Source organism: Sinocyclocheilus grahami, unplaced genomic scaffold (genome assembly GCF_001515645.1).
Source record: "Sinocyclocheilus grahami isolate Dianchi unplaced genomic scaffold, SAMN03320097.WGS_v1.1 scaffold470.1, whole genome shotgun sequence".
NCBI classification, from domain to species: domain Eukaryota; kingdom Metazoa; phylum Chordata; class Actinopteri; order Cypriniformes; family Cyprinidae; genus Sinocyclocheilus; species Sinocyclocheilus grahami.
The window spans coordinates 349800-362196 of NW_015505649.1; the positions used below are offsets into that span (position 1 = coordinate 349800).

At 40.1% G+C, this 12397-nt stretch overlaps 1 protein-coding gene across 1 annotated transcript in view; it reads left to right on the forward strand.

Moving 5' to 3' along the window:
• LOC107553323 (ecto-NOX disulfide-thiol exchanger 2-like) overlaps positions 1-12397 on the forward strand; it is a 273927-nt gene that overhangs the window by 184965 nt on the left and 76565 nt on the right. The window contains exon 4 of the mRNA XM_016235520.1: positions 4563-4694. Within this exon, the coding sequence (XP_016091006.1) occupies positions 4563-4694 (132 nt within the window). The remainder of the gene's footprint in view (positions 1-4562; positions 4695-12397) is intronic.

Consider the following 12397-nt stretch of genomic DNA (forward strand, 5'->3'; position numbering starts at 1 on the left):
GAGCTAGAGTCTGCTCATGGAGATGTGCTTTACCACACTGAAGTCCGATGGTTAAGCCCGGGCAGAGTTTTGAGGCGTTTTTATGAGCTGCTACCCGAAATCAACGCCTTTCTTCTGACAAAGGGCAAAACTGTCCCAGAACTGATCGACGCAGAATGGAAATGGGACCTCGCCTTTTTAACAGATGTGACAGAAATGTTGAACGACCTCAACTTGCAGCTCCAAGACAAGGGGAAACTAATATGTGACATGTATTCCCACATAAAAGCATTTGAGGTGAAACTAGCACTGCTTGTGGGACAAGTGCAAAAGCAAGACTTCACTCATCTCCCCGTTACCCAAAGTCTCTCAGCTGAGAAACCAGTGGCTCCATTCCCAGCTGAAAAGTCCATGGAAGCGCTGGAAATGCTGAAGGCGGAGTTTAACGTGCGATTCCGTGAGCTACATGTCCACGCTAAAGAAATCCGCCTTTTCCAGAACCCCTTTGCTGCCGACATTGATGAAGCGTTGCCTTCTTATCAGTTTGAGTTGGCTGAGTTATAGAACTGTGATGTTCTGAAAGACGCATTTAAGCCCAACAGTCTCATTGAATTCTATGCTGCACTCCCTAACGAGACATACCCAAACATCAAAAGGCATGCAATGAAGATGTCCACACTTTTTGGCAGCACGTATATTTGTGAGCAAACCTTTTCATGCATGAAACTGATGAAAACTCCAATGAGATCAAGACTCACTGATGAACATTTGCATCAGTCTTTGAGACTGGCTGTGACAGGAATGGAACCTGACATTGGACTTCTCACTAGCCAGAAGCAAGCCCACATTTCACACTAATTAATATGCATAAGTAAATGTTTTGATTTTGAATAGCACTGAATATGAAAAAATGTCATTATGATAGTAATAACAATGCTCTTTTAATAGGCTATATGTCTCTTGAAAAGTAATCATTTGTCTGTACGGTGCATAACAAAATAAACTATTCTAGCATTAGGAGGCATAATAAATACATTTAAAATCATAATAAAATCTCCACAATAATACTAGTAGTCACTCCGGCCCATGTAATTTTCTGTTACAAACCGACCCGGCCCCCCATTAAAGAAAGGGAAAATTATGTGGCCCTTGCAGAAAAAAGTTTGGGGCCCCCTGCTTTACGGCCATTACTGCTGCACACAGCTCCAGCCTCGGAACAGTAAGATCAGGCAAGTCTCGACTTCCCTAGAACAAACCCCACTTCTCTAAACCCGTCTTTGGCTACGACTCGGAGATATGCGACTGCAGAAATAGCTTTGACCGAAGCGTCTGAGAAGAAACATAGGTCCACACTCTGAGCTTCAGAGAGGGACGTTGATGAGTATGTGCGGGGTACATGAATTTCAGTGAGATTGTGCAGAGAATTTTGCCAATCCATCCATCTTCCTTTGAAACTCTCAGGAAGGCTTGAATCCCCTTGCACCATCATCACTCTAAGCAATAGCTGTCCTTGTATAGTTATCGGTGCCAGGAAACCCAGAGGGTCAAACAGACTGTTGACCACGGACAGCACCCCTCTTTGTGTAAATGGTCTTTCCGTTTTTGGAATGTGAAATGTCAAGACATCTGTCATAATACTCCATTTTACTCCAAGACTTCGTTGATCGTGTAGGTTGTCTACAAATAGATTGAGATTCTGAAGGTCTTTGGCTCGATCTTCCATTGGAAATGCATCCAACACCTCAGCTTTATTTGTGGCCACTTTGTGGAGCTTAAGGTTTGAAGCAGCTAACATTCTCTGTGTTCTTGTGAGGATGTCAATAGCTCTCTCAACAGTTGAGAATGACTTCAGGGCATCATCCATGTAAAAGTCTCTTTCGACAAAGTGGTGCACATCTGTGCCGAATTCAACTTTTCCCTCTTGTGCCACTTTACGTAGCCCATAAATGGCCACTGCAGGTGAAGGGCTGTTTCCGAACACGTGAACCCGCATCCGATAATCAACAACCTCTTTCGCTGGATCATTGTCTTTGTACCAGATGAAACAAAGAACATCTCTACAGTCCTCACGCACAAGGAAGCAGTGGAACATCTGCTGGATATCTGCTGTAATTGCTACTGGCTCCTTTCTAAACCTCAAAAGAACACCTAACAGACTGTTGTTCATGTCTGGCCCAGTAAGTAGCACGTCGTTAAGGGCTGTGACAGGAATGGAACCTGACATTGGACTTCTCACTAGCCAGAAGCAAGCCCACATTTCACACTAATTAATATGCATAAGTAAATGTTTTGATTTTGAATAGCACTGAATATGAAAAAATGTCATTATGATAGTAATAACAATGCTCTTTTAATAGGCTATATGTCTCTTGAAAAGTAATCATTTGTCTGTACGGTGCATAACAAAATAAACTATTCTAGCATTAGGAGGCATAATAAATACATTTAAAATCATAATAAAATCTCCACAATAATACTAGTAGTCACTCCGGCCCATGTAATTTTCTGTTACAAACCGACCCGGCCCCCCATTAAAGAAAGGGAAAATTATGTGGCCCTTGCAGAAAAAAGTTTGAGGACCCCTGGTCTAGAGTCTAGAACACTTAAAATGTTGCTTCTTTTATTATTCATCAAAGAATTCTGAAAAAAAAATCTGTGCCGCTGTTTTAAGCATTACTAATCATTACAAAAAAATTCTTAAGTACCAAATTTTAAATTGAAATAATATTTCAAAATGTTTTTGTTTTTGATGTATTTTTGATCAAATAAATGCAGCCTTGGGTCGCATATAAGAAAGTTATTTCAAAAACATAAAAAACTCCAAACTTTTGAATGGTATTTAGTTTTGGAGTAAAGTTTTTTTCACCAATGAGTGTGAAGTGATTGAGGAGCGGAAAATGGAAAATCCGGCGAGGATTTGGAACGACGTGATTACAGACTGCTTTCGGCGGGGAGGGAAATTGCCTGTCGCTCCAATCCGCTCACACCACTGCCGCTGATACAGACGATTAAACAACTGCTTTCACTTGAAACCCTGGACCTCTGCAGTCTGTTTTGGATGACTGAGAGGAAGACATCTGAGAGATGAGCCGTGGACGATGTCCTCTGAGAAGCTGCAGAAGATCAACCACACACACTTCCTGAAGCATCAGAGCGTGATTTCTGCTATCTGCTGAATCCAAAACCAGGATGGTATTGGTGAAATATGACTTTGAATTCACTCTGATGTCATGTCAGAGTGATTGAGTTTCCGAATGTTAAAATCGATCCATGTCTTTGTCCATTTCAAGCAATGAAATGGCAGGCCTTCGACATTTAAAAGTACGTCATTCTGGTTCCTGCTTCATTTTTCTGTTTGAAAAGTCACTTTATTATAGCCAGTGTTACCTGGTTCACTTTATTTTTCAGTGTTTTGCAAAGAAGTATAGAGGTGAATAAATAGAAATTAATTATCAACAACAAAAGCCGCACATGGATCCATGTTGGCACTATGAGTGTTGCCATAGAGACTAATCATTTCAGAGTGCGAGTACGTGAACAGCTGAGAGCAGAATCAGAGTTGTTGACATATAATCATGCTAATTCAGACATGACGTGATGCTATTTAAATGTTAAAAGATCCCGTAAACCCTTGAAGGGTAGTTTATCTTCAAATAAGGAAACGAAGCATGAAGTCACGATGTCGGGAAGGTCATTTTTTGTTTTCTGTTCCAAATAAATTTTAGATGTTTTGACCAAAACCACCTTTGATATCCATCTGGAGAACCTGAAAATGAATTATCACTGCTGTTTTTCATTAGCTCTGTATAATAATTCCCTGACCAACCACGAAACACAGTGACATTTTCTCAGTAGTCAGTGGAAATTATCTCCTCCGCGCAGGAAGCACATGTTCTCTCTCACACACACACACACACTATAAGCCCAGCGGTGACACCTCAATAAATGTAACCATGAATGTGTTTTTTGTGGTCAGTAAGAAATTAATACTTTTATTCAGCGAGAACACGTTTATTAAAAGTGACAGTAAAGACTTATACATTGTTACAAAAGATTTCTCATTCAAATAAATGCTGGTATTGAACGTTCTATTCATCAAAGAATCCTGAAAAAAAATTTATCACAGTTTCCACAAAAATATGAAGCAGCACAACTGTTTTCAACATTGATAACAATCAGAAATATTTCTTGAGCAGCAGATCAGCATATTAAAATGATTTCTGAAGATCATGTGACACTGAAGACTGGAGTAATGACGCTGAAAATTCATCTGCGATGCACAGCAATCAGTTACAATTTAAATATATTAAAATGTTCAATATTCAAGTGTTTTTAGCTCAGCCTTGGCAAACATAGGAGACTTCTTCCAAAGACATCAGAATATTTCACTGTCCCCAAACTTTTGAACAGTAGTATACATCAGCAACTTCTTAGACCCTTAAAAAAATGTGGTTACATAAATGTGGACTAAATGGGATTATTGAGTAACAAATTAATCACTGAGATCTCAGGTCGCACAAATTCCAGACAGAGGCAAACACTTTTAAATACAAACACAGATTATGTTTTTCTCTCTCTTTCAGAGGGGCTCAGAAATATTGCCATGGACTCCAACTCTTTAGCCATGCCCATGTCGGACCCTAATGCTTGGGCGACTGCCATGAACAACCTCGGGATGGCCCCCATGAGCATGACTGGACAACCTATCATGTCAGGTAAGCTATCAACTCACCGTACTTTACAATGGCATTTCTATATATACAGTGGGGCAAAAAAGTATTTAGTCAGCCTCCAATTGTGCAAGTTCTCCCACTTAAAAAGATGAGAGAGGCCTGTAATTTTCATCATAGGTATACCTCAACTATGAGAGACAAAATGAGAAAAAAAAATCCAGAAAATCACATTGTAGGATTTTTAAAGAATTAATTGGTAAATTCCTCGGTAAAATAAGTATTTGGTCACCTACAAACAAGCAAGAGTTCTGGCTCTCACAGACCTGTAACTTCTTATTTAAGAGGCTCCTCTGTCCTCCACACGTTACCTGTATTAATGGCATCTGTTTGAACTCATTATCAGTATAAAAGACACCTGTCCACAACCTCAAACAGTCACACTCCAAACTCCACCATGGCCAGTGTAGCCTAGCACTTCTAACTACTGATTTTGGATATCGTGAAAACATTTGCTAGTGGCATACTTTTTTTCCTGGTAGACTTCCACTCTTTTACTGAGATATATCTGTGGAAAAGTCTGTTCTTGTTAGTTTTAGATGGATGGAAATTTGGAACATTATCCCAGTCATTTTCTGATAATGTACAGGTAAATATTATATTTTAGTATTATTGTTGTACTATTGTAGTATTTTGAATTACCTTTTATTTTTTATATTTTCAGTTTTATTTTATTTTAATTTTAGGAATTTTTTTCAAGTGCATTTGTCATTCTTATTATTATTATTATTGGCTTTAATTGATATTTCTACTTGGCTTTATTTTTTTATTTACAGTTTTAGTTAAACCTATTTCGTCTAGTTGCCAACTCAACATTTCTAATTTTCATTCCAAGTGTATTTTTGTCCCTTATATTTGATCTCATTTCTTTGTCAGTTAACAAAATTGTTTTTAATATTTTTAGTGTTTGTTAACAACACTGGCCTGTGCTGTCATGGAAACTGCAGTGTCATTATTTGTATCAGCTAACACTTTGTTTCACACACTCTGTTATTTTGCTGTCAGATTTCAGATGTGCTCACCCCATAATCATTTTATAAAGATAGAACTGTGGACTGGTTGTATTATGATCCGGTTCGGTCTAAATGACCTGTTTTTGGATCAAATAAGCTGCAGTGTGGACCAGCCTGCAAAAGATCTATGTATGTTTGCTGGTCTGCCTCCCTGTGCTGCAGTATTAGCCAGAGACTGAGGCTGATGCATCCTGTGGGCCAGAAGCAGAGCACTCGACTGAGTCAGCAAGAGTGTGAAAGTACCAGTGTGAAAACTTCAAACACATTCCCACAGTGCCGTCAGAGTGGCCAATTAGTTTCAGGGCTTTTTCATCTCATTGGTTAGTCGGCAGCACAATGTGAAGGAATGGCTGTGACGCTGGGAGCAGAGGCTGCGTTATGCCAGCTGGATGAAGCCGCAGAACATCTCAGCTGGTGCGCATGAGTCACTTAAACCTACACATCCACAGCGCTCATTTCAGATTTCATTTCTTATTTGCACTGCATCATTTATTAGCGAGCGCAAAAGGTGAGCGATCCAAAATGCCATTGAAGCGTCGATTTAATTCCAAAGAGATTAGAATGAAATGCAACTGCAAGACGGATGGATTTTCATTATGCTGAAATGAAAACACTAGAGGGTCATCCGACAGGCAGCAAACATCTCATTTTAGTTCTTTCTCCAATATCATTCAAAATGATGAGCTGCATTTATCAGTAAACACACCGGGCACAGTTTATACGGGTATGTGTCTTTTTTCTTCTCAGGTTTTAGAGTCGATTCTCTGTGGAGTTTCGTAAATCACCTCCTTCGTCTTATTTAAAGTCACATTTGCAGCAGCGCAGTCGCAGATATATATGCGCGGGTGTAGCACGCTATAGGCGCATGTTTCAAATGAAGTGGGCCGTGGGGATGCTCTAGCCACCTACGCTATTTTCCTATCAAATTTCATTTGCACTGTTTACGCGGCCGCCACACGAACGTCTCGAGCTCCCATTTTGCGAGATCACCGCCCGAGAGCAAATTATGGAGTTTGCCTAGCGGTTTATAGACTGGCATTCAGAGGAGAGAAATGCTGATGGCAATTTTATGTCAGAAAGACTATGGAGCCTTGATCTGTGAGCCATGCAATGAGCTGGAATGAAACGGCTCTTAGTGCTGTTAATGTGTCCTGGCTCCCAGGAGCTCGCTCCCCCAGTACTGTGGGTCTTTTATTGTAATCAGTCCCGCCGCCGGGATTTCTGGGAGCCTTTTTGCCTCCTCTTGCTTCCTGCCAGACAGAGAGTCGAAGAATACAGATGAAGACCTTGAATCAGGGTGTCACAGCGGGTCACTTCTGCCACATGCGTATAGATATTTCTCGACTTTCCTTGTCCCGATTTCTTTCCTTGATTGTCATAGGCTGCTTAGCAGGAGGCAATATAAAGTACACAGCCTTTGATCTGAGCTTTCTGCTGACCCGTCCTTTCCACCGTGCTGCGGGGAGAACTGGGCTTGCACGATGTTGTTATGACCCGCTCTGTTCAGTCTGCATTGGCTCAGGCTGTGTTTTGATTGGAGACGGAGGGAAGAGGCAGTATTGTCTGCCTCAAGTCTTACCTCATTAATCACACAGAGGGAGCAGCTGTTGCCTCCAACATCCTAACAATCTCCCAAACTAAAACTTGCCACAAACGCCATTCCGTTCCTGTACTGTGCTGCCTCAGCAAGTTGTGTGGAGTTATACGTTTATGAATATGACACTGAGTAGTCCATTCAGCCAACCGTCTAATCAATCCCTCCTCCATTACGCACAGCTGATGCCATGATCAACAGAGAGATGAAGTGCGTTTTGAATCAGTGTTTTTGAATAAATCATTTGAGTGAATTATTAATAACCCATTGATAAAGATGCTTGCTTCCTTTCTGAATGAATCGAATGTTTAAAAAAAAAAAAAAAAGTTTGAGTGAACGACTCAATGACTCACTCATTACACCTGGCAGTTTTCATTTCAAATTTAAAAATCTCATTTTATTTTTTAACATAATTTCCATTTCATTATTCAAAATTTTATTTTTAATAAATGTATTTATGCCAACTCTGATCTGCATAAAACAGTTATAAATCTAAATGCCACTTCAGATGCTTCTCCTGTGCCACTTTTGCAGTGCAAAAATGTTTTTTGTTTCATTTGACTGATAACAACCCTATAATGTCTATAATGTGTGAACTAACCAACCACAGAGAATATGAAGAGCTTTGTGAGTCCACAACAGGCCTAAACTAGCTGAAGTACAAAAAAACATTGAGATATAATTTATTTGTCAGTATCACACACCCCTAGTGAATATTCCGTATATCACTCAGCCCTTGTAACTACAGTGTACTGTGTGTTTTTACTTGGCTTCGGTCTGGCTTGCACTTCACTGTGATTAATTATTCAGAATCTCTGACCTGCTGTTCTCGAGCGGAGGAATAGCAGCTTCAGTCCTCTCATGCCGCAGACTGCACGGTTTTGGATTGCGGCATTGGGGATGTTGGTATTCCGAGATGGCTGGGTTCTCATGAGCCGTAAGAAGGGGTTTCGTAAATCCTATCGATGTCGTCAGATTGTGTTACAGTAGATTTAAGAACAACCTGAAACCTCCCCACTTCTGTTGACTCTCCATTCACAGGAATATAGCACGCACACTCTCACTTCTAAGCTCACTTCCCTAGTATAAAGGAGACTCCTGTGTCTTTGTAAATATTTTCCTCCACATCCACTGAGTTTATTATTTAGCAGTTTCCCCTCTTTCTACCCTCCAGAGCAGGTTTCTCAGCTTCTGCTGTTGAGCAGATCTCACCTCATGAGGACCTGTGGGCTGAGTCAAGTGTAGCAGCTCTTGACTCTTCATTCATCTGTATAAATAAGACTTCTGCAATGAATGCATCGAAGAGATATGTGTTATTGCTTTTGGGGGGGGGGGGCCCCCAGGCCTTAACCGCAGCATATTTTTATGCTGCTCTATATTTCCACTCTCCTTAGGCAGCAATGTGGGTCTGCTGTGTGATACATTATACTCGCGCAGCTCCGCGGGATTCATGGAGAGCTCATATTATGATCAATATCATCAGGAAAGACAGCTAATTGGAACAGACTCCAGCTGAGCTCTGCCTCTTTTATGGTCGTGATTTAAAGCCACATTTAAATTATTTCTCTACATGGCAAATTATAATTAATTATCCACCTGTTTCCGGGGGGCGCTACTGTAAAAAAGAACGTGGGTACAACTTCCGGTGAGGCGGCGGAAGTAGTATCCCATAGGAAAGATGTATTGCTCAGTGGTTGCTTTTCCTAAGCTCAGGAGACTTAGATGAGATTCTCATATATCTCTCATTTTATTATCAACAGAATTTCAGATGTTTCTCCTAAAATTCCTTAGGAGAAATGGAAGTAAACACAAATGAGACGAGAAATATTTGAGAAAAAAAGAGTCAAAACAGAGAATGTGGTGGAAGAAACATAGAATATATCTTTATTGTCTTGCTGCAATCTCTATCAAAACTCCATTATAGAAATAGTTTATTGCTCAGTGGTTGCTCTTTCTAACCTCAGGAGACTTAGTTGTGATTCTCATGTATTTCTCATTTTAGTCTCAACAGTGTCTCAGAATCCTTAGGAGAAATAAAAGTAGACACAACTGAGACATGCGAAAATTCTGAAAGAAAGGAATCCAATATGACAATGGGTGAGAAACGTGTGAGACCTCTTTATTGTCTTGCTGTGATCTCTTGCAAGACTCCATTATAAAAAATGTTTTACTGCTCAGAGGTTGCTGTTGCTTTTTTTATTGCAATGGGGTTTTTCACCTTTAATGGTCAGGACAGTAGGAGTAGAGACAGGAAACGATTGGACAGGTGAGAATTGAACAGGAGCAAGAAAGTACCTTTAGCTGGAATTCGAACCCATGTTGTCTGAGGTGCAGTTGTGCCTTCACGTCGATGTGCTGTCCATAAGGCTATGACTCTGACAGAAGTAACTCTACGCTCAGGATACTAAGGAGTGACTCTCTTCTATGTCTCATTGAGATATCGGCTTTGTCTTAAGATGTCTTTAGTTTTCTAAATTTCAGAAGTGATCTCAATAACTTTACAAAGTGTGCACCAAGTCAAAAGCCTCAATATGAGCTCAAACATTTCTTCCATGTAATATGTATTAATAATCAAATTAGTCAATTAATAATCAAAACTGAGTCATAAGCCATTTATACGCCTTTCAGCAAACAAAGCTCCAGGGTTACATTTTTTGTAGATCAGTTTTGATTAAGGCATCCGGTACATTACTATTTCCAACAACAAATTATGTACCTAAGTACATAAACATTGTCCTATAAAAAGTAACATTATCCTTATTTCTGCATAATTTCTCTCGCAATATAGCCTTTAACTCTGAATTTAGGATTGTCCCCCTTTTATTTAGTGCCTTTTGAGTACTTGACTTGATGCACACTTTGTAAAGTTGTTGAGATCTCTTCTAAAGTTTTACAGGAGACAAATATGAGACCCCCAGATTATTTAGCTACAGAGAAAAATCTAAGCATAGTTTGTGACGTTGTTGAGATCTCTAATCTAAACATTTTAGGAGACAAATGTGAGAGTTCCAGAGTCTCTAGCTAAGGAGAATAATCTGAGCACAGTGTGTGATGTTGTTGAGATCTTGTTTGAAACTTTGGAGGAGACAAATGTGAGACCACCAGAGTCTTTAGCTAAGGAGAATAATCTGAGCACAGTGTGTGATGTTGTTGAGATCTCTTCTAAAGCTTTAAAAGAGACAAATGTGAGAGATCCAGAGTCTCTAGCTAAGGAGAAAAATCTGAGCACAATGTGTAAAGTTATTAAGATCTCTTCTAAAGCTTTAAAGAAGACCATTGTGAGAATGTTAGAGTTTTTTCTCAGGAGACAAGTTTAAGAAGAAGGAGACTCAAGCAAAAATCTCCATTTGATCTTAAAGTAACCTAATTTCTGTCTAGGAGAAATATTTGAGATGTTAAAGAGATCTCACTTTTGATTTTTCTTTCCTATGGGATACCAATGATATTTTTTCGGCCGCCGAAAATGGCATTTTTGGTTTTTGAAAATATATAGTGCTGCACCGCCAGCAGTGTTCAGCGCGTAGGTTTCCCTCTCCCTCTAGCTGCCGTCACTGTGACATTCTGCTCATGTACTGCTCATGCTCACTGAAAAAGCAAAGTCCGCTCAACCCGCCGGCAGGAAATTTCTATTTAGTAAACTTGTTCCTGTTTGCAATAGCGCTACTGTGCTGTAACTAGGCATGTGCCGGTATCAGATTTCCATGCTGCGATTAATTGATTAAGGTTTTATCACGGTATACGGTATTATCACGGTATTCAATTATATGATAAATAAAGGTTGAAAATATAAACCAACTTCAGTGTTGTCCTTTTAATAACAACTTTAATTATTTTAAATAATAAAGAGTACCTCAAACATTTAAATACAAATAAATATAAAGAAAACAACACACAGTAATGATGTATAAAGTGAGCAATTGTATATAACAAACAGAATAAAGTGCAAACTGCAAAAGAACAACTTTTGTTAACTGCTTTTAAATATATTTAAGAGTAATAGAACTATAAAGTGTCAACAGTAAACATTTTCAACCGATTCCTGGTATCTTCTGGGTAGTCCTTCTGAGCTGTCATGTTTTAGTCCTTCAGATTAAAGTGCACAAATGTGAGCATGTTCACTTTTTCTGGCTTGAGCTTTGCATGGTGAGGTGAGAGGATGTGTCCACTAGCACTAAATACCCTCTCTGAAGGAACACTTGTTGGGGGTATGCAGAGAAACTTCTGAGCAACGGTAGCTTGATGAGGTAGCTCTTCAGCATGCAGACTCCACCACTGCAATGGATCTGCCTCTGATTTTATTACTGGCACAGAAAGATACACTTTTACCTCTGCTTCAATCTTTGACTTCATGCTCAGGGTGCTGCTGCCTTCACCCTCCTCTGCCCTCTGTTGCCTTGTGGAGGTGATTTTGTTGAGGAGGGCAGCCAAGCTGGGGATGGGGGAGGTTGTGCTGGTTTGCTCTGTCTGGGCAGCTCCCTCACTCAGTGTTGTCATCTCTGTCAGTTTTGAGGCTTCCTCAGTGCAGACGTTGACTGTGGCTTCAAGGTCATCAGAAAAGCTTATCTTACATTGCGGATCAACAAAGCTTATCAAGTCCATCACCTTCTTTGCATCATCAGTGTATCTGGACTCAAGATCTGTCTTCATTAACCTCTTCAGGTCTTTGGTAAGGGCACGATCTTCATTTTTCACATCAAGAATGTCTGAGATGATGTGACTTAACACCGGCTTCAGGGCTGACAGGCTTACTCTGCTCTCTGAAGCCAAAGCATCAGTGAAAGCATTGAGTGGATCAAGTATTTTTAAGACTTGCTCAATGACTGCAATATCTGCATCCTTTGGCATCAAATGCCATGCCCCTCTCTTAGTTGCCAGTACAGCACAGACTGCCTGCTGTTGTTCAATAAACCTCTGCAGCATTTTCTGAGTCGATCCCCATCGAGTGACTACATCATAGATGAGCGACCTCTGAGGGATGTTTAAGGCCTCTTGTTTACTTCTGAGCTCTCTTCTTCTCTTCCAGCTTCTTGAAAATCCCTGCACCAAATGTCGAGAAGCTCGGATTGCTGTGTCCACCCTCT